General features: G+C 40.9%; 1 protein-coding gene across 1 annotated transcript in view; it reads left to right on the top strand.

The window, feature by feature from the left end:
• Positions 1 to 1,723: 1,723 nt before the first annotated feature.
• The window catches only part of pmepa1 (prostate transmembrane protein, androgen induced 1), a 53,902-nt gene continuing 29,010 nt past the window's right edge, over positions 1,724 to 26,615 (top strand). The window contains exon 1 of the mRNA XM_034231655.1: positions 1,724 to 2,255. Within this exon, the coding sequence (XP_034087546.1) occupies positions 2,165 to 2,255 (91 nt within the window). The 5' untranslated portion in view covers positions 1,724 to 2,164. The remainder of the gene's footprint in view (positions 2,256 to 26,615) is intronic.

Genomic DNA, 26,615 nt, shown 5'->3' with positions numbered 1-26,615 from the left:
GACTTTATCTATGAGTTGACTAATCCTTGTAGTTTTTATCAGATGTTTCTTTCACTCTGTTTGCATTGTCATGGGTGTGATCTGCCAAAAAGACAAAACTTAAAACTGGAAATGAGGGAATGATTCAGACAGAGAGAGAGAGAGTGCTTGCTATCAGCATCATGATTAGATTTGAAAGCTTGTTTTTTCTTAATGGATAAATGCAAAACTGTAAATATTGTGTGTTGCCATTACTGGATGTTGAAGTTGAAGTTTAAATGTATAAAATAAGAATGTGTTTGTGTAAGGTGGTGTCTATTATGTCCGAAACCCAAAGGAGATCTTTAAATGCCATCTGAGAGAGCCATTTTTGCACAAATAATTGCTGTTGAAAGTCCTTTTTGATTGATTCATCGACTAATAATCGTAACTCTACTTTATTTTTCATTCATCTGTTATTTTATCCTCTTCCATGTATGACTTTGCAGAGTGAACATGTTCAAAGAAACAAGTGGAAATGCTAAAATGGCAAGTGGAAATTGGAAATGAGAGACAGACCCAGACAGAGAGGAGGGGGGAGGGAATGCTGCAGATACGTCAGGAGGAAGGCATCATAAAAGATTACAGTTTTTGTTCTTTCTTTTATGCCATTTAATTGGATTTTGAAGTTTAAGGTCTTGAATGTACAGAGTGGGAAGGTCCTCTGAGAAAATATGTGATAGAAATGCATAAAATATTTGTTTAAAACCCAAATATGTTTGGATAAAGGAAATCTTTATAGGCTATCATAGAGTTTGAAAACAGCATTTACTGCATTTTTCACAAAAAAAAGCATATAATGTTTAAAGCGTTAGTTTAAGTGTTTCTTAATTAATTGACTAGTCGACTTGAAGTTATACTTTATTTGTCTTTATCTGCTGTTCCTCCTCTCCTCATTTTCCAAAAAGGCATGTGGAAATTAGAGACAGACAGAGAGAGAGGAGGGGGGGATGCTGCAGATACATTACGCTACATCATAATAATATAAATAGAGTTTGTCTTTCTTTAGTGCCATTGGATTGAATTTAAAGCTTTTAAATAAAAAAAAATATATAAAATGTAATTGTTCCTCATGTTTTATTTATCTTTATGTTCTTATTTTCTAGCCCAAGGTGATGTCTGTATGCCTAAAACCCAAATATGTTCAGATAAAGGACATCATTAGGTTATCTTAGAGTCTGTAAACCAAATGTTTGCAACAAAATACTTTAATTATGAAATGGTCAGCGATCATTTTGATTGACTTATCGACCAAATAATTGCAAGTCTATTTTATGCAGGATTGTGATTTGCCAAAAAGATATGCATGCATACAACTAAATTGTGTGTCTGAAAACAACAACACAATGGCCTACTTTGATGATTAAAGTGTTATTGTTCGTCAATTCATCGACTTGTAGTAATACTTTATTTGTCTGTAGGCCTATCTGCTGTTTGCTCCTCTCTGTCGGCTTTGAAGGGATTGTGTTTGCTAAAAAGGCAAGTGGAAATTGGAAATGAGAGACAGACCCAGACAGAGAGGAGGGGGGAGGAGGGGGGGAGTGACACTGAGAAATCCCTGGAGACAGACAGAGAGAGAGAGAGAGAGAGAGAGAGAGAGAGAGAGAGAGAGAGAGCGAGAGAGAGAGAGAGAGAGAGAGAGAGAGAGAGAGAGAGAGAGAGAGAGAGAGAGAGAGAGAGAGAGAGAGAGAGAGAGAGGGAAGGGGTGAGGGAGAAAGAGAGGAGCAGACCGACGTCCGTTAGTAGTTTAGTCGCCGGTCACTCGGCTGAAAACACGGATCCATTAAAACTCTAACGGACGGAACCGGACATTTAAACTAGTTTCAGCGACATGTTTTTAGCTTAGCTGCGTTCAAACTACATGTAGCCTACCCGGCTGTACCGGCACTTCTGCGGTAGGCCGACAGATAGATAGGCAGATAAATATATACATTTCGGAGGAAGAGGAGGAGAAACCGGAGCGAGGAGGAGGAGAGAACCGAAACAGGAGGAGGACGACGGAGAGGAGACCCTAGGAGGCTGGAGAGAAAAAAGGGAGGATTTTTTGGGGGGGAGTTTGGCGTAGTGTTGTTTTTTGGGCTCCTCTCCTCCAGCCTTTTCCCCTGTCTGGAGAAAAAGCCTAATGGTTGACTTCAGGAGGCTTTAAATGAACTTGATGGGTGTTTTAAACGCCACCGCCAATGTCTCCTGTACATGTAACTGCAAGCGCTACACCTCCCTCCAGAGCATGGAAATCAGTGAGTAACTTACATTCACTTTTCTTGTGTTTTTCATTCACTTTAGCTATGTCTGTAAATCGAAACTGTCAAGCTACACACTCGTTTCTGTACTTGGGCTCCTCACAAATACAGAAAGAAGGAGCAAATTGTCTTCATTTCGTTTTTTGGGTGTCACTTTTTGCCATAGGCGATGTCGGGCTGTGTTTCAGTGACATGAAACATCACAAAATGTGTCCACTCTTTCATTTTGAATCTCGTAAATCTTGTAGGTGAGCTGAGTATGTGTTAACGTTGTACAGCTTGTGTACAAACTTCTGTTCATGGCGGCCCATGAACTGGGGCTCGGTCCCCATGCGGAGGACCCGGGTTCGAGTCTTGTTCGGGTCCTTTTTCTGTGTCATTATCTCTGTTTCTCCCCGTTTAAATTCTGTCTCTACAATAAGATTGCCCAACACAATATTATGTTAGGTCACATGCTAGCCTCTTTAAAATAGGCTACGTAATGTTTTCTCCTCAGTGAACCTTTAACCCGTTTAATAAGGCTTGATTTGAACTTGAGCCAAAACTGCCAGCTTCCCATCTCTTTCCTTACAGCCGGATTGTTTAAACAGCATTTGTTGCCTCATTAATATCATACCCATGTTTATTATATCTGTTTTGTTCACTTTGAAAGCCTAGTTTGACAAAAAGTGTTATTTTTCGGTTGGGGTTTCGCAGCCGCTGGCGTTGTGTCTGATCTCAGCTTGCTTCATTTGAACATACTCCGCCTTTCCACTGGGTTTTAAGGGTAAAAATACAACTTTAAGTATATTTAAACTACCAGGAAGTTACAGTTGAGGACATGGAAAGCTGGATATCAGAGGAAAAGGTGTGTTTGTTCGGTGGGAAAGGGGGGAGTTGGAAGTTTTGTCGCCGCTTCGTCATTCGAGCAAAGCCAGACGGGTGTCTAGCCGTCTGCCCGCGCGCGTGCGTATGTGCGCGCGTCCACTTGCATGTGTGTGGTCGCATCCGGGAAATCCTTGTGTATGTGTTTTATATATGAGTGTGCTTTTTGGTTTGTAACTGTGTGTGCTTTTTGCAAGGCATTTCCCGGGTTTGGAGTGCTATTCCCACTGGGGAAACACACATGCTGGTACAGTCACAACACTGAAAGGTCATCTAGATGAAAGCTGTGTGTGTGTGTGTGTGTGTGTGTGTGTGTGTGTGTGTGTGTGTGTGTGTGTGTGTGTGTGTGTGTGTGTGTGTGTGTGTGTGTGTGTGTCCAGCTGAGGTCAGGAGCAGGGCTGACTCATGAGTGTTCTTTTCCCCATAATGACCGCCTCGCTGCACATTATCCCTTACATATTCAATCACTTGCATATAGACTCTTATTGCACTACAGCACTTTTTTACTATTTTACAATTTTTCTTTTTGTATTTACTTGCACTATTTTTTCTGTTTTATTTTTGTTGCACTGTTGGAGGAGCCTGTGACCTAAGATTGTCATCGTCATAACTACACTGTAGCTGTTCGTATGACCAATAAAAGCCTTGAATTTAAAATATTCATAATAGAAGCACGCCTTTTTGCTCACAAAGCAAGAGGACTTCATGTGGGTTTAGTTTACACAGCTTAAATCAAGACTAAGAAACATGTGCATGGTTGGACTCACCATGGTCTGATAAATATCAATCAATAGCCAACTTAAAAAAAGTTTTAAGATGATAACATGACTTCCTGTCTCTTGAAAATACCAAACCTTGTGCAGAACTATTTGTATTCTGACTTTTAAAAGAAGCATGACTCAATGACTCCTCGGCCTGTTTTCACAACATAAGATCTATTTAGAGGCTACTTTTATTTGCCGGTTATGTAGATATCTTGACAGGCTTATTATGATTTTCCAGTCTTAGATTTAGAGGAGAAGGTAATTGAGAACACTGTGCGTAATGTCTTCCTCTCATTATGTGTGGGATGGGTTCACGTGGGTGTCATCAGACATTTACTCACCATGCAGCTAACTTGAAATGACGCTCTGTCCTCAGTGAGCCTCAAGAGGCCAGGTTAAATACCAGTAATAACATAATATGTACTAGTCTTTTTGAATTCATTATAGTTTTGGTATAGTTGTACTATAAGTGAGTGTTATTTAAAGTATTCTAGTAGTAATAGTTGGATGTAATAGTAAAATATCTTACAGTAGTTTTGCAGAGTTATACGAAGATCTTAGCTCCTCGAAAAAGCTAAAGAAGCCTGGCTTTAAAAGTTTTTGAAAATGGACATGGGTCATTGAATGCACCAACTGCCTTGAGAAAGTGTGACCATAAGCAACCTTTAAAGGTCCCATGTCACGGCCATTTCTACTGATCATAATTCCATCGTTGAGGTCTACTAGAATAGATTTACATTGTTCAATGTTCCAAACTCACATTGGTTTCTCATACAGCATCTCTCTATAGTATGTGTATTCACTCTCTGTCCTACACGGCTCGTTGGAGCTCCTGCCCCCCCCCCCCCCTCCCTGTGAGCCCACTGTGCTCTGATTGGTCAGCTCGCCCACTCTGTTCTGATGAGTCCACCACCGTTACAGCGGAACATCAGTGTTTATGTGTTACAATGGTGTTTGTTAGCAACCAGAAAATGACACCAGTAATGACAAACAGATGAGAATGCTGCGTGGGGTCTGGGTGCCGTGCTGGGACGTTGCGGGGCTCGCTGCTGTGAGGAGGGGACAGTGTGAGCTGGCTTACTGGGGTCGTTTCCTGGTTGCTGCGTGGGGTCTGCGAGACAGCGAGACACTGCGGAACTCAGCCTGAGCACACACACACACACACACACACACACACACACACACACACACACACACACACACACACACACACACACACACACACACACACACACACACACACACACACACACACACACACACACACAGCCAGGCTGTTCGCCACACATTTACAGCCTGAGAAAAGATAAGGCTGAGTGAGTGTGTGTGTGTGAGGAGCTCCGTGGATTGGTCCATTTGGACCTGGGTATGGGCACGTCACTGTACCCAGGAAGTAAACAATGGAAAAAGAGAAATCCCCAACGAGGCGTTCTGGGGCAGCATAGACTGGTCTTTTCTGTATTAGGGTTTTACTCGCTACAGGGTGTACTTTGAGGGTGTGTGACTCTGCAGACCGTTTACATGCAGAAAAAGCTACATAACAACAAGGGGACGGGTGATAACCAGAAATGTATGACATGGGCCCTTTAACATGATTCAGTTATGCTGTGTCATTGAATTGAAGGAAACTGCCTGAAAAGACCTCACATTTGATGTTTAGGAACTTGAAGCGATGGGAACCCTGATTATCTCTATTATTAGCAATGCCACATGGCTTATGGCCAAAGGTATGACGACTCCAAGACATTACAAACCATCAATCTGCAGCTCTCAAAAGTCTTGTCTGTTCTTGTTTTTTGTTTTAGCTTTGGAGTTTATTCCAAAGATTGTATTGCTACACAATAAATCATCACAATGTCAATTGACAGGATAAAAATGTGCAAAAGACTACGATATTGCACATTAAGTATACTGTAGTAAACATTTTTTGCCTGATACACATATAAGCCATTATTATTAAAACAATCATTCAGCTTGCAATGTGTTGTATTTGAGCAGAATATTGAAAGCAGCAGAAAGTAAAGTACACTTTAATCAGATTATTCATTGCAATTGCAATATTCAACACATTCCCATATTTCTCTTCACTCGGTACAGCCCTAGTTGAAGTCAGTTCTTCGTCACCAAACTGGAAAAGCCATTTCTTTTTCAACAGGAAATGCTTTCATGTTAAAACATGAGAGGGAACTCTCCTAACTGTTGCCGTATTCTTTTTTGGATTATAAACACACCTTTTAATTTGATAGTGAATGTGAGCAGTCATAGCAATCAATGAGTGAAATACCTTGACTTAACACGAGAGAAATACAGAATGCAGACGCAGTTCCTCAGTCAGAACGCAGACATGATGTTTAGTCTGGAAGACAAAGGGAGGGAAACAGATCAAACAAAGGAGGAGAGAGGGAGGACTGCAGAGGGAAGAGTATGTCAACACTTTAGAAGACAGGAACAAGGTGTCAGCAAAAGAGAAACCAAAATAGGCAAAAAGAGAATTCCTAGAGAGTTGCAGATTGTGTAGGAGTTGGTAGAAGCTACGTTTGGAGGCTAACGATGCATCGGCTCTGTTTATGAAGCCAGATGATGTGTAAGGTGTTTGAGCTGTGCTGGACAGTATGCAATGGAGTGTGACAGGGAGGATGAAAGACACAGGATAATCCACGTTATACACTTCAGATGTGCTGATCAAAGGACGATGTAGCGAGAAAAAACACAGGCAGGCTTTCCCTGTTCAAAATAGGTCCATAACTTGTGAAAACAGCTATGCTTTGGTCTCAAACATCTGTTATGATGTTCAATGTAGAACTTGAACAACAAAAATGACCTGTACAAAATGAAATCTAAAGCATTATAGGGATATAGCTGCTTTATTAATATATCTCTTAGCTTAAAATCAATAGCTTTTATGTTTTCATTATTAAGTGTGGACAGTAGTGCCGTAGCGACGCGTCGACGACGTTGACGCGTCGACTTCAAAATATCGTCGACGACATATTTCCGCGTCGACGCGTCGCTACACACACGTGGGTCACCCAAAGCAACAAGCAGTTCGCAATCGCACTTCAAACACAATGGAGACTGAAACGGCTACCACCTCCTCCTCACAGGATTGCGCACGAAGCCCCCAAACGAAAACATCTCGCCCTAGGTCTTCAAAAGCATGGGAATATTTTAAAGTTAGTCCAAAACGCAAAGATATTTATATATTTATATCTCACTGAGACTGCTGCATAGCCTAGCAGAAGCAGCAGCTAGCTGTGGTGGCTACCATTAGCAGCTAGCATTTGCTCTCCGATTTTTACATAAAATGGAATTATGGATTATAAATTCAATCATTTTTTTTATACATAGACGTTAAAAACCTATGGATTAACCGATTCAGCCGCATTTTTTCTCATTTTATTGCCAATGAACACGTCTTTTGATCAGATTACGGTGGTGAGACGATCTCCCGAGAAGCTCTGTGAAGGTACGTGTTGTGATGACTGTATTTGCTTCCCCTGTCGCGAGTCCGGATCACTCAGTGATGATACTATATACCAACATAATCTGTGGAGTCTCAGCTTTAATCGGATATATTGTATGTGCAGCTACGATAAGTAATAAGGGTACTTTTATCTTGAGTTCTGTGCCAATGTCCGTTAGCATTTTTCGCTCAGGGGTCATTTAGATGCTTCTTATGAGACTTGTGTTTTGTTTTGGTAAACATGGTTTGTATCGTCAGTTAGCTGAGATTATTTCCGTTAATCTGGTATAACACATTAATAGGTTCTTAAATATTAAGATCCCCTGAGACAGTATCGTGAAAACATTTTTTTTACATTACGTTTTTTTTACATTACGTTTTTTATGAATTGAACAACAGAAAAATAATCGTTAGATTAGTCGACTAATCGATCAAATAATCGCCCGATTAATCGTTTTCAAAATAATCGTTTCCCCCCAGAACTAGTGGACAGGTACCTCAAATGAACATGCTGTCCCTTTAACTTAAAAGCTAGAATTTAGACATTCAATATGGCATATGTGATTTTGTAATTAGGGTGTCTTTTAATCTAAACAAAAGAAAGACGCAGTTTTGTTGCCTTGTGGAGTTTATCATTTATTAGCTTTTCCTTGTTAGGATTCTTTAGTTGTTCTATGTCGAGGACGTTTTTGACCAGGAGCCGAATTATCCGTAGAGTTCTTTAATGCTGTTTGGTGGACAAAGTGGGCTGCTAACCAAGCTACCGCTAACGTTAGCTCAGTTTGTTTCTCTGGTAACTTAAGATCCCTGCGTCCGATAACTCAAATTCTTCACCCGGGTAAAAAACAGAGCTATAAACAAGGCAAGGCAAGTTTATTTATATAGCACCTTTCAACACAAGGCAATTCAAAGTGCTTTACAAAAAATGAAAGAGATTAAGAAAATGGCATTTAAAATCAGTCATTAAAAAGAAAAGATAATAAAATAAACATTAAAAGAAAAAAATACATGGATAAAAGTTACAGTGCAGTCTAAGATATGAATAGTTCAATTAAAAGCAGCGACAAAAAGAAAAGTCTTTAGTCTGGATTTAAAAGTATTCAGAGTTGCAGCGGACCGGCAGGTTTCTGGGAGATTGTTCCAGATATTTGGAGCATAATAACTGAACGCTGCTTCTCCATGTTTAGTTCTGACTCTGGGAAACAGACATTATAATTTGAAAAATGTTACATATTCTACCTTTAAATGCTTCAAAGTCCTTGAATTAAGATAAATTCAGACTTCCCATTTTTGTAAAGGCACTATAAAGACCCTGACTCACCTCAAACCATCATTTACCGTCTCTGCCGCACACCGTCCCTCATCTGGATCTGTGAAGTTGTAATTGCAGGGTTACATATACCTGTTACCCTCTGACATATATGAGCACACACACACATACACACACACACACACACACACACACACACACACACACACACACACACACACACACACACACACACACACACACACACACATATGCAAAAACATCTGTTCTGAGCGGCAGACATCGCTAGTCAAAGCACATGACATCAGCATTACTCACAGGCTGGCTGTGTGTGTGTGTGTGTGTGTGGTGAAGTCATCGCTTGTATCAGTTCTTAAGAATCATTTCCCACCAGCAGCTTGTTTCCTGTACATTTGTACAGCAACACCTTCACAGACTCTCTCTCGTTGGCCAAAATAAACGTTGTTGGACCGTGGTGTGTGTGTGTGTGTGTGTGTGTGTGTGTGTGTGTGTGTGTGTGTGTGTGTGTGTGTGTGTGTGTGTGTGTGTGTGGAGTTCAGCTGGAGGGTAGCTGTATTTATTTGGATTATGGAATTGGAGGGTAGAGGCAGAGTGTTCCTGGACTGTGGCGTCGGGCACAGGAAGGACACGCTGTGACCGGGCATCTGGATCTGGCAAACACACATTCCTGTGGTGGTAAAGTCACAAGTTTGATCCTCACAGCAGCCCGTCTACCCATGAGCAGGACACTGAACCCAGACCTGACTTGTTCTTGACTTGTAGTTGTACATTTTTTGAATTTGGAATTCTATCACAATCACAATATGGATTTGTGCAAAATTCAAATCACAGGAAGCACAGTTGTTCTGAAATGCTAAATATGTCATAAAAAAAACTTTTGAAAAATATGTCCCAACCTATCACCTTCTAAATACTAAACACAACATATTTGTTTGCTACAGATAGTCTTAAAAAGTCACACCATGATCATTTAATAAATTATTTTCAATGATAATAAGAATTATAATAAAAAGTTGTAATTCCTTTCAATATCTTATACCTTTCAATACCTTTCAGAATCATATCCCAATCGCAATATCAGTCATACACATTTAAATAATATTTTTTTTCCGAAATCATTGAACCCTATTTCAAACCCTATATCAAGTTAAGTTCAACCTGAAATAAACAGAAACAGCAAGATATTCAAATTTGAATACATATAGGGACTGGAGCTTTGTATTTCCTCTGTCCATGCTCAGACACCAGTTTGCAGAGAGCATGTTAGACAGACATCAGGCAAGTCTCACTGAGGCCTTCTGCCAGGTGACACAAAGCAGTAATGTTAATTAATTACAGTGAGTGTTACACCAGCCAAAGTCAGTGGGTTCACCTAATGATCTGCACATTGCTAACAAAAGGGAACAAGAGCCGCTTTCACACCAAGTACTTTGCCGTACTTAGTGCCCAGTAGGGGTGTAACGGTATACGTACCGAAATTATTCGGTACGGGCCCTTCGGTTCGGTACAGGTGTGTACCGAAGTGTACCGAACGAATATAACGTTAAAACGTAAAAAATTGAGAACGTGAACAACTTTTTGGAAGTAATCTCAGGTGCTGCGTCGCAGCATTCAGAGTAATTTGCTCACATTGGGTTCAACGCGTCATAGAGCGAGCAGGTCATTTCATTGGACAAGAGGCATACTATGAGAGCTGGTCACAGGGATGCGTTCAAATGTAGTCAGTAATTTGAGGAACTGTCGAAATGGCGAACGCAGATAAAGTTGAGCTCGAAAATCCTCCAGCATCATTGAAGTCTCCGGTTTGGGAACATTTTGGTTTCGCAGTTACGTACAAGGATGACGGACAAAGACAGGTGGACCGAACCAAAGCTGTTTGTCGGCATTGTTCAACTAAAATTGGTTACGCGGCTGGCAATACATCAAACTTGCACACTCTTGAAAAGGCATCACCCGAATGTGAATATCACCGGTACCAAAAGAAAAAAGACTGAAGTGCAAACCCAACTCCCACTAGCATGTAAGCCTCCACCACTCGCAGAGAGTTCAGACCGAGCCAAAGCTATTACAAACGCCAAATATCCTTATGTTGCCATGTTAGCAAAGCGCTACCTGGCTGTATCTGCTACCTCTGTCCCTAGAGAGGGTGTTCTCCACAGCAGGAGACATTGTTAGTGCCAGCAGATCTGCCCTTTCGGCAAGCAATGTGGACAAGTTCATTGTTCTTTAGAACAACATGAAAATACAATGACAAGCAAGTCCTAATGTCAAACTGGCTGCTTAGGAACTAGTACAGTACAGTTCAAATACAGATTATTTCAGTTCATCGAAATGCTGCACCTTAATGTTTATTTTATTATATTTTGTATTTATTTGAGTGAATACATTATTCACAGTTTAATAATAATTAAAAACCCAAAACTAATAGTTTATGTTTTGTGATAATTTTTTCTGCTGTACCGAACCGTGACCTAAAAACCGAGGTACGTATCGAACCAAAATGTTTGTGAACCGTTACACCCCTAGTGCCCAGCACTTAGTGCCAGCACTTAGTACCCCCATCAGTTCCCTGAGGGAAGATTACGCAAATGAAGCCGCTGACGCCACTGCTTCTTCTTCTGCTTTGGGTTTACTGGCAGAACCACTTCACGGTGTATACTGCCACCCGAAGTCCCCGTCCGGAAGTCCCCGGAGTTGTTGCGCGGGGCTAATGCTAATAATGCTAATGCCAGCAAATACAATGGCTGCTTCACAAAACTTTTCACAGTTTTACGGGCCGTGGTTTGCAATTCGCCCAGCCAATCGAAATTGGTACTTTTTCTCCCCAGGATAGTACCACCTCTCTAGCAGGCACTAACAATGGGGGTACAAGTTCTCGGAACTAAGTTCTCTTTTTGGTGTGAACGCAAAATTCCAGGCACTATCGGAACTAAACGGGAAAAGTACGGGTAAAAGTACTCCGGTGTGAACGTGCCTAAGGAAATACTTATTATTTAGTTAATGCAGGTATTTCATTAACTGGAACCACATCCAATGAAAACAGCTATTCTAGTTTGACACATAAGACCATATCATCCACTTTATGTATGTACAAAAGCACCAGGAGTCAACAATATTTACTGTATTTTTAGCTTGAAAAGTCACTCTTTCTTTCGAAATCAGATTGTCATGTGTCATTCTGTCATTGTCATGTGTCACTCTACAAAAACATCACTCTCCACATCCTGTTGAAGCTGCAGCTCCATGTGACACAGATGATGTTTAATAATCATGATAAAAAACAAGACCTATCCAGTTCCACTTTTCACAGCTGTGGTGCAGAACTACATCCTGAGGCAAGCTGCGTGCAGCAGTTTGTGATCGCTCCAACTGTAATAGCTTCTTTTACACCATTTAACTGAGATTACGGTCATAAACGTGCTAACACTGTAGCTTCGCTTAAACAGGGTGACCTTAAAGACAAAGGAGAGAAATATTCAATTTGGCACATAGTGTAACTTTGGAAGTGTTGTTTGTTTACAGCTCTTTTGGACAAAATTGTAATTGTATTCTTGTAAAATGTTGAATATCATTCCAAAACGATAAGTATTCAAGGGATAAGCTGTCTTAAACAGAAGCAATACTACAATGTAAAAATACTCTCACCGGGTTCCTGCAGATCATTCAAATTCTCAATAGGCATTCAATTAATTCATCAAAAAAGATGGTAAATATAGGCCGTAAAATGTCTTAGATCTACCTTCTAACCGTCTTAGAAATGCTAAGACATGGGGAATGTGATATGAGCTAATTGTTTTCTTCTGACCTAGACTTGTAAAATATGACAATATATTATATTATATTATTATTATATTAAATCAAATGCCTCTCGTATTAACTTGAATTGAAAACAATTGCTCATACATTTGACTCTTACATTATATTCTGAATATTTCCAGTAAAAGTAGGAATTAGACCTCAGAATCAGAATACCTTTATTCGTCCCACAGAGGGGAAATGTACATTTGTTCCAGCAGAAAAAGAGCCAGAGACAGCTTAACGTTTAACAAGAAGTATAAAAAACAGAACAAAATATTAAAGATAACAAATGTTTTAAAAAAAAAAAAAAAGAATTACACAATTTACAAAATACAAAAATACACAGCCTGTAACAGTTCTGAAGATGTAGTAGCCATATTGCACAGTTATTCACGGACCATATATATATATATATATACATATATATTGCACATATTGCACATGGTTGGTGTTTAACAACAAGGGGTGTTATAGTCTGTGTTGTTGTGTGTGTGTGTGTGTGTGTGTGTGTGTGTGTGTGTGTGTGTGTGTGTGTGTGTGTGTGTGTGGGTGCGTGTGTGTGTGTGTGTGTGTGTGTGTGTGTGGGTGCGTGTGTGTGTGTGTGTGTGCGTGTGTGTCTGCGTGTGTGTGGACCTATTCCAGATAATAATAACTGATGCATTTAGGGGTATATAATATTGTATCTGGGAAAAGTAGGGATACATACTTATAACCAGGTCTGCACATAACTGGTGCGCATGCGCACCCCTGCAAAAAAAACATGTATTCGCAGATAAGTGGCTACAGGATGTAGGCTGGCTCCAAACCGATGACGAGCGCACTGAGATGTGGTGCAAAATATGCAGAGAAAATCCAAATCTTGCTGATAAAAGCATCGCCTTTTATATAGGTTGTACGAATTTTAGTCATCCAGCTTTTGAAAAGCATGAGAAGAGCAAAGAGCATGTGAAGATAGCTGACAAGTGCAGCCAGGATAAGAACCCCAATCGTCCCCTCGACAGGTGGCAGGAAGACTCAATGAAGAACAGCGCCAAGCTCTGAGTAATATGTTTCTGTTGGCCTTTCACAAAGCCAAACATGCACGTCCTATGCGTTCATATGAGGAGGACATTGCGCTTCTCAAGAGGCTTAAAGTTAATGTTGGGACTGCTTATCATTCGAGAGATGGGGGATCCCGCATCATGGAGACCATCGCACAGGCAATCAGTTCAGAGTTGTATGAAAAATTGAAGGCAGCTGAATTGGGGTGTGCTTTTTGATGGATCAGAAGACATAACAAAAGTGGAGCAGGAAATGGTGTACATTGTGTCAGTGGGTAGCAAGGGAGAGTTTAGCTCAGATTTCCTTGGGTTCATTAATTTGGGTGTGAAACGAACGGCACAGGACATAACAGACGGGCTGGAGCAACTCTTCCATGCTTGTGGCTTAGGAGATGAGTGGAAGACGAAGTTGGTTTCTGTATGCACAGACGGAGCTGCAGTGAACGTCAGAGTTTACAACGGGGTCGTCCCCAAACTGCTTAAACTGGTGGCGATTGGGGATTCCCTTGTGCATATTCTGTGTACCGCCCACACCCTCGAGAACTGTGCCAAGTCAGCTGATGGCATGGTTTCATACTGCGAGACATTTAATAGCTGCGTTGTCAAGCTGCTACGCTTTTATTTGCAGAAAGGGGGCACCAAAAGAACAGAACAACTTAAGATGATATGTGATGAGAATGGCATTGCCTTTGTAAAACTAGGAAAGTTTCACAACATTAGATGGTGTGCATGGAGACAAGAGACTCTTTTGAAAATATGGAGGCCATTCAATCTCAAGTGGCTACAAGTGATGACAGTGACCTAAAACATGTCTGCACAGAGCGTTTTAAGTGTTTCCTAGCCAACATGCTTGACACTGCCATTTTGGCGAGCTTGTTTTGCCGCCTACAGAGAAAAGTGTCATGTATTTTATGTTATGCGATCGGCTCACGCGATCGGCACGTTTAGAGAGCACCGATCGATCGGTAGAGAGTGAGTATCGGCCGATCTCGATCGGTGACCGATCAATCGGAGCATCCCTACTGGAAACATTTTACAGTTCACCTCCCTCAAGTTCCAGCAAGATAATTTGACTATTGGTGAATGCAAGGATGAGCTCATGGTAGCTATCGGACAGCTGACACTTCTGCTTGACATTGAAGGCAAGTACAGGAAAGAGAGTGTTTCAAATGCTGATTCTGACAGGGACAAGGTTGATGTATTGAGAGGTCTAATTCAGGAGTTTGATAGCAGATATGAATCCCTCAAGTCATGTGATCAATTTTTAATGTTTGATCCTTCAACTTGGCCTAAAGAAAAAAAAGATCTCCACAGTTTTGGCAACACAACACTTAGTGACATTCTTCAGAAATGTGAAGCCATCCTGTCTATCGACAGAGACTCCGCTGTAAGAGAATGGATGCTTTTAAAGCAAGCAGGAAAAGGTTTGGCAGCGTTCTCTGTGTATGACTTGGTCAACATAGTGAAGACAAGCAATCCAGAAAGATACTCCAACATTCAGAAAGTCCTGCTGTTGTCCCGTACACTGCCCTTGAGCAGTGCTTCATGTGAGAGGGGATTTTCACATCTTAATATAATAAAAAGCAAGTTCAGATCCTGCCTGTCAGACTCTCGCCTCTCATCCCTGATGCACATCCACTTGTCTAAGATGACAACAGAGGCTTTCGACCCAAACCCAGCTGTTGACTTGTGGATGCAAGCAGCTAATCGCAGACTCAACCAGAGAGAAAGAAGTAGGCCTACATCATCAGCTACCATGTCTGACAGAGAGGAAGACAGTGAGGAGAACAGTCAGGAGGGTAGTGATGACAGCTTGTAGGATAACTGGTCGTGCTAATGTTGTCTTGTGTTCACCTCTGCATGTGTGTTCAGTGCCGTGTGTCTGGCAAATAAAGACCCCCTCAAAAGTTACGGTTTATTTCATTTTAAGGATGAGCACCAAGCAACATCTCCAGGTGCTCCTTTGAGAACCAGGGCAAAAAAGTTATGCGCACCCCTGGTTATAACCTATAATAATAAATCAAAATCTATTAGTACAATATGCACTTCCAAAATATGAAGATGTGTAGATGTATAAAGTATGGAAACACTTAAGCAAAGTACTTCTAAAGTATATTTTCCACCACTGGGGTTAATAGAGAGATGTTTCAACAAATCCATGTGAAAGCTGAGTGCTCCAAAAACCAAAAGGGAAATAAGAGTTCAGTTCTGACTATTTCTCAAACATGGCCAACAGTTACTGGGCGGTGTTTGTGTTTCTGCTCTCGGTATTTTAGTTCTCAGTGATTGCTTTTCTTTCTTTCTTTCTTTCCTCTTGTCTTTCTCTTGTTCCGTCGCCTTTTCTCTCTCACTCAGTGAATCATGGAAATTAAATGATTGAGTCTGTTCTGGCAGGCCTCCTAGACTTATTATGTAAACCTCTCTGTCTGGCTGTGGGTGTGTGTGTCTGTCTGGCTGTGTGTGTGTGTGTATCTGGCTGTGTGTGTGTGTGTGTGTGTGTGTGTGTGTGTGTGTGTGTGTGAGTGTGTGTGTGTGTGTGTGTGTGTGTGTGTGTGTGTGTGTGTGTGTGTGTGTGTGTGTGTGTGTTAGGGCTGCTCAATTAATCGTATTTGAATCGCTATTACGATTATGGCTTGCAACGATTACGAAAACAACGTAATCAAAATAAAACGATAATTTTTGTATTATTACTTTATTTTTATTATTTTATTTTTTAATAGTTTTTTCAGTTGAATTATACTTAAAGTTCACGGTAATCAACTGTTAAAAACATACTGTTCACATTTTTATCCAATAAATTGATGTTTTCAAAGTAAATGGATAATCGTTTTTAATAATTGTGATAATAATCGAGATTATGATATTTGCCATAATCGAGCAGCCCTAGCGTGTGTGTGTGTGTGTGTGTGTGTGTGTGTGTGTGTGTGTGTGTGTGTGTGTGTGTGTGTGTGTGTGTGTGTGTGTGCGTGTGTGTGTGTGTGTGTGTGTGAGCACATGTGTTAGTCTGCGTTTGTCTATTCATTTCCTGTCTGTGGGGCTGTGTATTTGTGTTGTGATATTCAGTTGAGGGAAGGTTTGTTAAATGATATTAAAACGTTGCTCTACATGCCTGCCGTTAAAGAAAAGGCGGTGTGTTAGGTATTCTGTGTGTTTACAGAAGCCTGAGTCCATCAAACCTTTTGCCTTTTGTGTTTTAAGTTTTTTGTTCTTTGATTGGATTGACAGCTGGCATCGTCCCAGAACCAGAATCTCTTTAATCCTCGTGTAGGATAAACAGACAGTAATTTGTCTTGGAAGAAATGATTTATCCACCATAAGTCAACTCAGCTGCCTCGCTTTATTTGCCAGTTTTTATAGCACATGACACTGGGAGCGGCCCAGTGCAGACACTGTCTTAGCACGTCAATAGTAGCAATTCCAGTTTAATGTCCTTATCCAGTGGTTGACTGTTCTTCTTTTGTCCTTATTTTGTCCTAAAGACAATCAAATAGTGCAAGAATGGGTCCTAAAACATGAAAGCTGATTCAGCATTTCACCACTTTTGTTTCCCTTGTTTCTAACATTTTCTTAACATAATACAAACAATTCTACATTTTCAAGTTTTGTTCTACGACATAAAATCTGTCAGTAAACTCTCCACTGGTGAATGTCAGAAATGTTCTAGGTGTCATAAAAAACGCTGTTGCTAACAAATGGATATATGAGACTACTAAACATCATCACGCCAAACATTAGCCACCTTTAGCTTAGCGGTGGTGTTAAGTCATGTGACCGTGACATTGATTTGATGCTTCAATTACTATAACAGTGGTCTTAATATGTTGAGATGATGTTGCTGAACATACGGTAGCGTGAAAGTATCAAAAACGTTTGTGTGTCACAGATCTTATTTTCTGCTAAATTCCAACAGGAAATCGAAAATTCGCTTTAGTCGAGGGAACCCTTGCAATGCAAACTTCTTTGTCTGCCAAAGGAGAACAAACTTTGCTATTTGATGTCATGTGTGTGTTCAATTCTCCCCGTTTACTCATCACTACAGATGGTAACTTTTACAAAATGTGATAAAAAGTCATTGGTGTGAGCATGTGTTTATAAAAAACGATTTTCTTTAAAAAGCATCCCATCACAAAAGTTAAAGGTCTGCTCATTATGTGTGGGAAACAAAAGATTTCACCTTCTTTAGTTCTTCATTTCAACCTCTTTCTTTGGCCTTAGCAGCAGAGGCTCTTTGGGATTGTAGCATTATGAACTGCCCACCATGGCAACTTGGTAGAAGTACCAGATTCCTTAGAAACATATTCCTGAAGATGTCATTAAAATCACCCCTACGTCTATTAGTCTGCTATGTTAAAAGCTCTTTCCTGATCTCATTTCTTCCTTGCTTCCTTCCTCCCTTCCTTCCGTCTTTTATTCCTTCATTCATCCTCTCAGCTGTTCATTGTTTCTCGGTCTAGACACAAAAAAAACACGGGGAAAAAAGTCATCATGGTGACATATGCATATATGTAGATGCATGCACCGTCCTGTGCATCTAAGGGTCAAGGTCATCTTCACTCTGGGGGTTGTGTGTGTGTGTGTGTGTGTGTGTGTGTGTGTGTGTGTGTGTGTGTGTGTGTGTGTGTGTGTGTGTGTGAGTGTGTGTGTGTGTGTGTGAGTGTGTGTGTGAGTGTGTGTGTGTGTGTGAGTGTGTGTGTGGTGTGTGTGTGAGTGTGTGTGTGTGTGTGTGTGTGTGTGTGTGTGTGTGAGTGTGTGTGTGTGTGAGTGTGTGTGTGTGTGTGTGTGTGTGTGTGTGTGTGTGTTGTGTGTGTGTGTGTGTGTGTGTGTGTGTGTGTGTGTGTGTGTGTGTGTGTGTGTGTGTGTGTGTGTGTGTGTGCTCTGCATATCATCTGCATACAAGACAGTGCTCAGCTGAGGCCCTTGGACCCATATTGTCCCATTAATTAGTCTGAAGTCGATCCGGGCCTATGTGTCTGTCTCGCAGTGTGAATAAATCCATACAAAGACTGTCTCCGCTATAAATAAAGCTAATGACTGTCTGCATAGAGTGTCATGCGACAATGTGGTAAAGATCGGTTCTTGTTTTTTCATTAATTGCAGAAAAAAATCCCTGCAGTGCTGTCTGGTCTTCTAAATACTTTGATTGTAGTCTGTTTACGTAGCTCAAAACAACTGCGTCTTGTGTTCTCATTAATGAGTCTGGCACAGCGGAACTTGGCGTAGGATTGTCTACTTTCTAAATGTTCACATTAACAGCTGATTACATTGAAAGGAAAAAGTGTTTTGGCTTTTGTTAATTAGTCTACTCCGTGAGAGCTTATTGCACCTGCTAATGTGGAATAGATCGTAAATGTAAGCACGACTGTTGAAAAAAATAGGTCTTTTTTAAAAGTCTTACAGGGGTTTAATCTAAAGTTGGGCAATTTAGTGATGTTAGGGTTAGATATTGTGATGTGAGACCGGATATTGTCTTCGATGTAGGTTTTTGTGTGGTTGTAGAGCATGACAGTGCATTGATGCAATTTCTCTGAATTTACCAGACCTTTCTTGCTTATTCAGGGTTTAACAGGGAAACAGGGGGCGCTGCACCTTATTACTTTCGCCGTGCGCCCTCATACCAAAATGCTGATTTCCCCCCTTAATAAAGTGATGCCAGAATACGATATTTCAGTTTGTCAAAAACGGTATAATAACTACAACAAATTGGAAATCCTGTCAAATAGACCCTCAGACGGCATAGACAGCTTTGTTTTTACAGAGCTGTGACGTCCCGTTGTTGTTTACGTCCGCGGCGCCATCTTTTATACGGGCGCCATGTTCTCGCGAGAATTGACATATCTTATACAAGATCAGCGCCAGAGTATTGTCCTCATACAATATTTTTCAGATTATTTAAATATTTATCAGTCATTTGGATTTAAATGTCACTATGTTCATATTTTTTGAAAGCATACACGTCAAACCCAAATTGTCTTTCGCAATATCAAACGCTTTTAGTGAAAAATGTAATTATATATGATTTTCTTCGTATCACCTAGCCCTAGCTTGAACTGACATAAGATGATCAACTGTTTGATATTTTATTAAATTAATAGATTAACTATTTTGACAAAGTCTTAATTATACCTGCCTTGGGCCTAAGTATCTTTGCAGTAAATGACTGTGATGTTAAAAAAAGAAACCAGGATCTAGTCTGAGCAACAGTCATCTGCCATTTGGCGTTTTAACCAAAATGGCTTCCATTAGTTGAATCCAGAATGCGGTGCTGCAGTTTTGTAGGACGTTGTTTTTGTCGTTTAGAAGAAGCTGGATGAACGGTGCTTGAAAAGACAAAAATGTTAGATATTGAAGTAGTTTACCTTGAACCAAATGAAGCTGTTTGCAAAGTGCAAAGAGTGCACTTTCAAGTGATTGTGCTGTTGGTAAAGCTCTTTAGCGGCTTTAAGGACCATCTGTTGTTCCTTTTTAATTAGCTGGTTTAATGGGAAAGAAGCAGGGTGCTTTTAGAGGATGTTGGAAGAAAACGTTGCCTTCAAATATATATTTATTTTATGTTAATTCATTTATTTGCCGGCCAGATGAAGACATCCCGTTTGCCAAGAAATGAGAAACAATTCCCTTCTGCCGTGTGCAGGGGAGAGCACATCATGGCTATTACAGATTCAGATATTCAGATATATGTATGTAAATGCTTGTTGTGTTGATGGGGGATTTTTTTGCATATGAAACCAATGTTGCTGTGCATCTGCGGTGAAGGTGTTAGGGGGGGGGGGGGATCTGGGGGGGCAAAGGTCAGAGGTCAGGTCAGGAGAAGGCAGCAGAGGGGGAGGGTGAAGGGTCGGGGGTTGGTTTTGGTGTATGTATTTGTAAGTAATATTTAGCTATACTTTATTCGTCAATAGCGCTTATTTCAATGGTGTTGTGTTTTCATACAGTTACTCAAATGTGACATTTATTGATTGCATTGATTTGTTCACTTGAATCAGCTTATTTCATAGAGTGGAGCTATATGGAGGTGTGTGTATAGATGATTAGAAGATTGTCCATTTAAAGTCTCATTACTGCCAGTAGCAACTGACAGATCAAGACCTCATTTTTTGTACTACATGTATGATTTAAAAAGTATAACATTTGATATTTATAAGCATGTATTCATGCATTTTCCAACAACTATAACTCCTTCTGTGGCCTCTAGAAATGAAGTCTGTTGTGTGGAAAAAGCTAATAATTAGAATTTTGTAAAACACAATTGCAATGATACAAATTATGAGTGTGTAATTATAGACAAATATCCTTATATCTCTTTCCAACTACATTATTATCTTTATTATAAACTGTTGCAGAAAATATATGATATATTTGAGCTGAATGTGCAGATGATCTGGAGTCTTATGTTGACACGTTCCAGACACAGTGACATACATATCATATTTGATAAATATCTCATAAATGCATCTTACATCACGAGACATCACTCAGTCAGCTGGTCTGCTTCTGGCGGTGAGACCCAGTCTAGACAAAAGACCCTTGAGTCACACACACATACACTCACACCCCCCACACAGACACACACAAACACAGATGACATAGACCTTCATGACCATGGGCTTGACCCCTACACACACACACACACACACACACACACACACACACACACACACACACACACACACACACACACACACACACACACACACACACACACACACACACACACACACACACACACACACACACACACACACACAGAGAGAGAGAGACTTGAAGTCAGGACGGTGTCTGCCTCTCTTTGCCCTCTGGCCCATAGGAAACAGCTGGGACCACAGCATTTGCATCCACACACACACACACTCTGACCCCGCCTCCTCGTTTATATTACTAAAAATGATCATTATACATTCAACTATTCCAACACACAGACACAATACACCAGGGTTATTATAAACACCCAGCTAGACACCAACCGAGCTCTCTCAGTGACAACAACCCCCGCTCTCTCTGACTGCCACACACACACACACACACACACACACACACACACACACACACACACACACACACACACACACACACACACACACACACACACACACACACACACACACACACACACACACACACACACACACACACACACACACACACACACACACACACACACACAGAGGGTTCAGTCTAGACAGAGCAGCAGGCTAGAAACACAAACATTGTATTTGATGTGCCTAGGACACAAAGACCATAAAAGTACACATCAAAATGAAATGTTATCACAATAATGCTGTTGGTTGTGGTATGCTTTAACTTTTCCTCATGTCATATACCTTGAAATTATAACATGACAGCCAAATTGAACACTTATTCTTCACATTTCTTGAGTTGTGGCCAAGATTACTTCCACAATCAACTTGCTATTTCTAAAAATATAACTTTTCCGCGCCTTCTCTGTCTGTTTTCTACACTCATTTGGTGAATTAAAGCCAAACAACAGAGCTTTTCATTCTAAATGAATACATCTGAAAACATCTAGCTTAAGCTCATTCACAGCAAAACATCTTTGTGTTTTGGACCGCCTGTTGGATAAAAAAAAAAAGAGTTCTCATGAACTAAGTTCTTATGAACCTTTGTAGGAAAAGTACTGCGGTGTGCAAGCGCCTAATGTTTTAGATCAAAAAGTATCTAATTTAGAAAGTTTGAGGAACTTCTCAAAGTGTAACTTTCAACACAGGGTAGAATAGAGTCTTGTTGCAGGAAGTTAACTTAGGCCCCGGCCACACGAGGACGAAAACGGCTAAACGCATAGGATTAACGCAAACGCAATCGCAGAAAACCTTCCGTCCACACGCAATATTCACCGGATAGTGTCTGTCCACACGAGACAGCTCCGTTTAGCTCCAACCGCTGGAGAAGCTGCAGTACATATGCCGAGCCTGTACGTGGCGCTTTAACTTCTTCCACAAAAGCAGCGAAGAAGCATGGTTGTCATGGTTGCCCTTCTGTTTATTCTCCGCGGTGGGGGCCGAGGGAACCGGGCAGAGTTTTTCGCCAGTCAACGTGTATTAAAGTTTAAATCTTCCGACAAAATTATAAAAGTGCCGGTCAAAGGTCTTCTTTGTTATTTATTGAGCTTTAAAACAAATGAATAACGACTCTATATAATATAATAATAAAATACACGGAGCCTCTCTTTTTCCTCCCTCTCTTCGGACAGCGTCAGTGTCTGTCTCATGCAGCAGCTGATCCAGTAATGAGTGACCCGGCCGACAGTAAAAATAAACATATTTATAACTAGTTTAGGTAGTTTGAGAGGTGTCTCCGTCCTGTCAGATTAGACTTCACTCGCGTTTATGTCCATATAAGAAAGATAAATAATCTGAATTCAGTGTGCAGTTTACTTTGACGCGGGGGTGAGCAGCAGAGGTGGGGAGAGGCGGGGCTATTGCCTCATCATTATCAGAAAATGATCGTATAGGGCGTACACACGGAGCCGTTTGACCCCCCAGAGCTTTGCGTATGCCGTTCTATCCACCTTGGGACCCGTTATCGTTTCCGCAGTCGTTTAGTGCCGTATTCGGACGTCCTCGTGTGGCCGAACGGTCTCTATGACACTAAACAGTAACGCAAATGACAGTTTTCGTCCTCGTGTGGCCGGGGCCTTAAAGCCAACTTGTTTCTTGCAAAAATAATCTCCCTTCACACCTGCACTGACGGATTCTTGGCACCATCAGAAACACAATCGCGTCTCGCATTGTGTCCAACAACCTCCCACACCTCGTGGGTAGGACTTGCCAGCTGGCACACACACACACACACATACCATGTATACATCACTTCAGGGGACATTACATTGACTTACATGCATTTCCTGGAGACTTATCCTAACCTTAACCATAACCAACACATACCTTACCCTTACCCTAACCCTAACCCTAACCCGTACCCTTACCCTAACCCTAACCCTAACCCGTACCCTTACCCTAACCCTAACCCGTACCCTTACCCTAACCCTAACCAAGTCTTCACCCTAAAATGAATGATTCCCCTTATGGGGACCTCCATTTTGTCCCCACACGTGACTGTGTAAACAGATTTAGGTTCTCACAAGTATAGTAATGCTAGGCCACACACACACACACACACACACACACACACACACACACACACACACACACACACACACACACACACACACACACACACACACACACACACACACTCACACTCACACACACACATCTCTACATATGAGGCCCATATTGTGTTGTTTGCCATCCATCCATCCATTAAGCCTTCATTACTCAACTACAGATGCACTCATGGTAAACATTCTGACACTGATGCCACAAAGAAATGCTGAACCTAACTTCTACAGACTAGCAATAACAAATCCCAGGTGTGCGTTTTCCAGACGTCACATGTGATAAACGTTGACTTGAGCACAAATTCTGTTTTTGGTATGTAAACCGCTGAAATTCCAACATGAAATACCCTGACAGTTAAATAGTTTTGCTTCGCTGCGCCGCCCTCGCTCAGTCGTTATTTTTGTTTAAACTTTCTCCGCTATGCTTGATTTGAACAGCTTTGTCACAATGATCTTGTTTGGGTGTCTACACAGATTTGTTTTGTCTAAAGTAGTGGTTATCTCTCTCTCACACACACACACACACACACACACACACACACACACACACACACACACACACACACACACACACACACACACACACACACACACACACACATGCAGAGACACAAAAGGGAGGGCGAGTTGGTTCATGTGAGTGAGTCTCTGAGGAAGAACAGCTCTTTTCAAAGCCAGGTGTTTCTGCTGTTTCCGGTGAAGCGGCTGAAGCTTGAGTTGCTCCATAGAAACTAAATGGTGAAACAGAGGATGTACAGTAATAAAGGATTCACATATTTGTTTTGTTGATGAGCCTTTTGAAGGCACGGTGTTGATGAACAGACAGAGAGTCGAGGATATGAATCAATAAAATCCTCATCTCTTTCAGAATGTATGTAATGAGTCTGAAGAAAACATATATGTAAAGAAGTGTGTCTTAAACTTAGATAATAATGTTGTGTATAGAGTAGTGCAATGATGACGTATTGTTGTACGTCGACCCGGAAGTTAGTATCACAAGTTCTCCCTCGACAAAAAGCAATGGGATCTTTTCCATTGGATTTTGGAGTATTGCAGAAAATAAGATCTGTGGCAAACACACATTTATAATATTTACATGTAATTGAATCAGGATATCTCCACAATCTTTGAAATGCAATAAAGACAAAAGCTAACGGTATAATCAATCAATCAATGTTTATTTATATAGCCCAATATCACAAATGTTACATTTGTCTCAGTGGTCTTCACAGTGTGTACAGAATATCAGTATGACAATACGACACCCTCTGTCCTTAGACCCTCTGTCCTTAGACCCTCACATCGTACAAGGAAAAACTTCCGGAGAAAACCCACAGTTTAAAGGGAACATGGGAGAAACCTCAGGGAGAGCAACAGAGGAGGGATCCCTCTCCCAGGACGGACATAACGCTATACACAGACTACAGGAGCAGGGTCACATGACTTCACGTCCCCAACGCAGAGCTAAGAGCGGCTAATGTTTGGCGTGAGATGTTTAGTAATCTCATATAGTCACTAACCTCTGTTTTTAATACACATACTGTATAAGCTTCAGACATTCATGAGAGGGGTGTTTACTGACGTATTCTATGTCGTAGAATAAAACGTGAACATCTCTTCAGCTTGTGTCAACCACAGACCTTATTTCAGGCATATAACCAAAAACAAATAAAAAAACGTTGACTTTGAGACAAGAGAACTGGCAGTGCTAAAATGCTTACTCATTTCCAGATTTTAGAACTCATTCCTGCACCACTCTGTACTACTCTAAACTTTTAGTCCTTTGAAGCGATGTCCACCTGTGACAATCACTCATCGTGAAACCATGCCTCTACAAATATTATTCCCCTACAACTGAATTGCATCAAGTCTCCGGGAAACGTAAATGGAACACAATTACAAACTGTAAAAACCTTACTTGGTAATGTTTAGCAAAAACCTCATGGTTCTGCTTAATTGAAATCTATAACATAATTCAAACAAAGTGAACTTTTACTTTTGGTTAAACAAACACACACACACACACACACACACACACACACACACACACACACACACACACACACACACACACACACACACACACACACACACACACACACAGATAGGGACTAGGGGTCAGACATTCAAAGCCTTCAGACATTGTTGTGTCTAGCCAGGTGTGTGAGTGGGTGTGTGTTTCTGTGTATGTGGATGTGTGTGTGCGAGTGTGTGTTTAACGACTGGCTGAGCTGGTTTGGCAGAAAACACTGTTTGGATAGGGAGCATGTATGGCTCACACACACACACACACACACACACACACACACACACACACACACACACACACACACACACACACACACCTAAACACACACACACACCTGCAGCTTCAGCATAATATAACTTGTCCTTGAATTTGTTTTAGACTAAATTCCTGCGCTGCATTATTAAAGCACATTCTGTTGTAGAAGTTATGAGTCATTTTAGACCTTCAACTACAACAGAGTTTTAGGAGTATTACATAAAAAATACTGGCTGTTTAAAAGTTCTTCAGAATGTGTCTCATGGAACAGAATGTAACTGACGTACACATAGACATGTTAGAAACCTATTGTATTGAATGACAGACTGCAGTGAATTCCTTACTGACCTTTCATTCAAACCCATGTCTAACATGTATTTAACCAGCTGCATGTCCAGTCCATAAGTCAAGTTACTTGAATGTGACATAAAGACTAAACGCTAGTTCAGTGTGACTTAGCTTTATGTCTGCAGCTGCTAGTCCATTCATCGATCATTGAATCAACATGAGACGTATGGACAAAGAGATTCATGTCGAGCTGCAGAGTGTATTGACAGATATGTGAGATATGGCAGGAATGCTCCTCAAACATGTTGATTTCCTGTTTTTCCCAGATGATGTTCATGTCAAACTGTCTCTATTTGGGTTTTGGACCTAAAAGAGACATTCAAAGACTTTCCTTTATAGAAGCTGAAATGCACATTTCTCCTGATTTTCT

This window comes from Gymnodraco acuticeps, unplaced genomic scaffold (assembly GCF_902827175.1).
Source record: "Gymnodraco acuticeps unplaced genomic scaffold, fGymAcu1.1, whole genome shotgun sequence".
NCBI lineage: Eukaryota > Metazoa > Chordata > Actinopteri > Perciformes > Bathydraconidae > Gymnodraco > Gymnodraco acuticeps.
The sequence above is the reverse complement of the archived record's forward strand: the minus strand, read 5'-3'. Positions and strand labels throughout refer to the sequence as shown.